This window comes from Penaeus chinensis, chromosome 29, assembly GCF_019202785.1.
Source record: "Penaeus chinensis breed Huanghai No. 1 chromosome 29, ASM1920278v2, whole genome shotgun sequence".
Lineage (NCBI taxonomy): Eukaryota > Metazoa > Arthropoda > Malacostraca > Decapoda > Penaeidae > Penaeus > Penaeus chinensis.
Window position 1 is genome coordinate 289319 of NC_061847.1, and position 2500 is coordinate 291818.

At 44.8% G+C, this 2500-nt stretch overlaps 1 protein-coding gene across 1 annotated transcript in view; it reads left to right on the forward strand.

The window, feature by feature from the left end:
* The window catches only part of LOC125040729 (galactoside alpha-(1,2)-fucosyltransferase 2-like), an 11796-nt gene extending 9960 nt beyond the window's left edge, over positions 1 to 1836 (forward strand). Inside the window, exons 8-10 of the mRNA XM_047635429.1 lie at positions 1 to 63; positions 387 to 694; positions 1822 to 1836. The exon at positions 1 to 63 is cut by the window's left edge and continues 97 nt beyond it. Coding sequence (XP_047491385.1) covers positions 1 to 63; positions 387 to 694; positions 1822 to 1836 — 386 coding nt within the window. The remainder of the gene's footprint in view (positions 64 to 386; positions 695 to 1821) is intronic.
* The last annotated feature ends 664 nt before the right edge of the window (positions 1837 to 2500 follow it).

Here is a 2500-nt window from a genome sequence, read left to right on the forward strand (position 1 = left end):
CGGACGACCCCGACTACCTGAGGGAGGTCCTTGGGGCCGAGGAGGACGTCGTGCTGGCTCCTGGTGGGTTGTGGTCGTCGTAGGGTCGTCCTCGGGTCGTCCTCGGTCGTCCGGGGTCGTATTATTCAGAAGCTGGGTTCAGCATGAATTCTCGCTCTAGATCAATATATTTGCTGTTGTATAGGTGAAATAAACACACACACATAGATATATGTTTACGTATATATACACACAAACAAATATATGTGTATATATATGTAAATATACATACATATATGTGTGCGTGCGTGCGTGCGCCCACACACACACACACACACACACTCACACTCACACCTATCCATTCACCCAGCTGCTTTATATTGAAAATGGCCCCCCCCCCCCCCCAGGCTCCCCCCGCGAGCTGGACCTGGCGGCGCTGGCCTCCTGCAACCACTCGATCACGACGGGCGGCAGCTTCGGCTTCTGGGCGGCCTACCTCGCGGGCGGCGCCGCCCTGTACCCGGACTTCCCGCTGGACCAGTACTACTTCAGCAGGCCCTTCTACGAGCGGGCGGGGCTGCGGCAGTTCATCCCCCTTGCCGCTCTGAGGGGCGGGTCGTGGGCGCTTGTTGGTTGGCAGTTGTTTGGTGGTTTGCTTGTTTGGGGTTGCTTTGTGTGTGCGTGCGTGTGTGTGTGTGTGTGTGTGTATGTATGTGTGTGTGTGATGTATGTTTAACTTTGTATCTGTATTATTTTTAGAACAAGAAAAATCTACCTCCATTTCGCCCTTTTATGTCCTATTTCACAATTAATTGCGAAAATACTCTTGAATTAACGTGAAACATACATGCAAACTTATAAAGAAAACTTTGCGAAAATACACTTGAATTTACATAAAAAAATGAATACCACACACACACACACACACACACACACATATATATATATATATATATATATATATATATATATATGTGTGTGTGTGTGTATATAGATACATATATATATACATATGCATATCCGTACATATATATATACGTACATATATATATATACATACATATATATATATATATATATATATATATATATATATATAGATACACATGCACAATGCGTACGTGTGTGACTTCACGCACACACATGTGCACACGCACGGATTTGCACGTTTTGGATTTGTCTTAGATACGATAGTGATGCTCGACTGCTGCCTTGTAGTCCGTGTATGGTCAAAGACTGGGAGTTTACCCAATACAATTAATTATTCAGTTTGATTCCATTTGTTACAATGGATATTCTTGGTGTGATATGCGGTTTGATCTATTTTGATTCTAAATTGCTCCCCGTGTTCAAGGAATGGCCGGGGTTACATCCACTGGCGGCGAGGGATTTAAGCGCAGGTCAGCAAGATTGCTTGATGAGATTGCTACTGCTGCACCACAACAACTGCTGCTTTGTAGTTCAGTCTGTGCAGGGTCCAAGGCCATGGGAGTTCACCCTATACAAAACAAGCCACTGCCTTATGTTATCTATAAGATGAAAAGACTTCGGGAGTTTACCCTGGGAAAAAATCCGGAGCCGGAGCCCCGAAGGCAGTTCGTTTCCGCTTGCGACCTCGTTCTGGCAACTCCTCCGACGCCGCTGGTGCCAAACCGTATCGGTCTTTGCCGTTCCTTTGGACCCTTCAGCTGCGTGGAAAGAGGGAGCCTGCTACATGGGCAACAGCTTGCTCCTCACATTCTTTCGCTTAGGGATTGACTCTACCTATACGGGAGTGGGTAGAGACAATAGCCTCGAGTATATGTTCTGGATAGAACGTTAAACTGCACCCTGGGATTCAAGGATAGTACCTTATGAGCTCCCTTGCCAGGTGAAGCTGCTGGCAGCAGCATGTTTATCAATGCAACTGGTGGTTCACGGCAGATGCAGAATATGTCTGGCGGAAGTTTAGTCCTACTGAACAAACGGGAGAGATAACACTCCCAGTGAGATGGAACTGCGAGCAAAGAAAAAACTCGGGGGCTTCTACTTTCCTCATTTTATGGCTCCCGACAACATCCCAAGCATGAAACTACAAGGGATGCCACGGCTGATCAGCCCAGTGACCATTCCGTTTCATGATCATGAGGATGATGTGAGTAGGCGTTTGCATGAACGTGTTATTTGAATGTATAAAAGAAGTGAACACTGAACAATGGTCCTTGTGCGGACAAGCAGCTCATGGTTAAGAGAGAGAGAGAGAGAGAGAGAGAGAGAGAGAGAGAGAGAGAAAGAGAGACAGACCGAGAGATGGTAAGGCAGAAAGACAAACAGGTAGACAGATAGACAGATATATAGTTAGATAGATAGCTTTAAAGGTACAGACATACATGTATGCAATAAAACAGAAATACATAAATACATGCATACATACTATATATACATACATAGATTAATTAACTAATAGATAGAAAGATAGAAATATAGAGAAAGATAACCAGACAGATAAAGACAGACAGATACAAAACAGAAAGGCAGATAC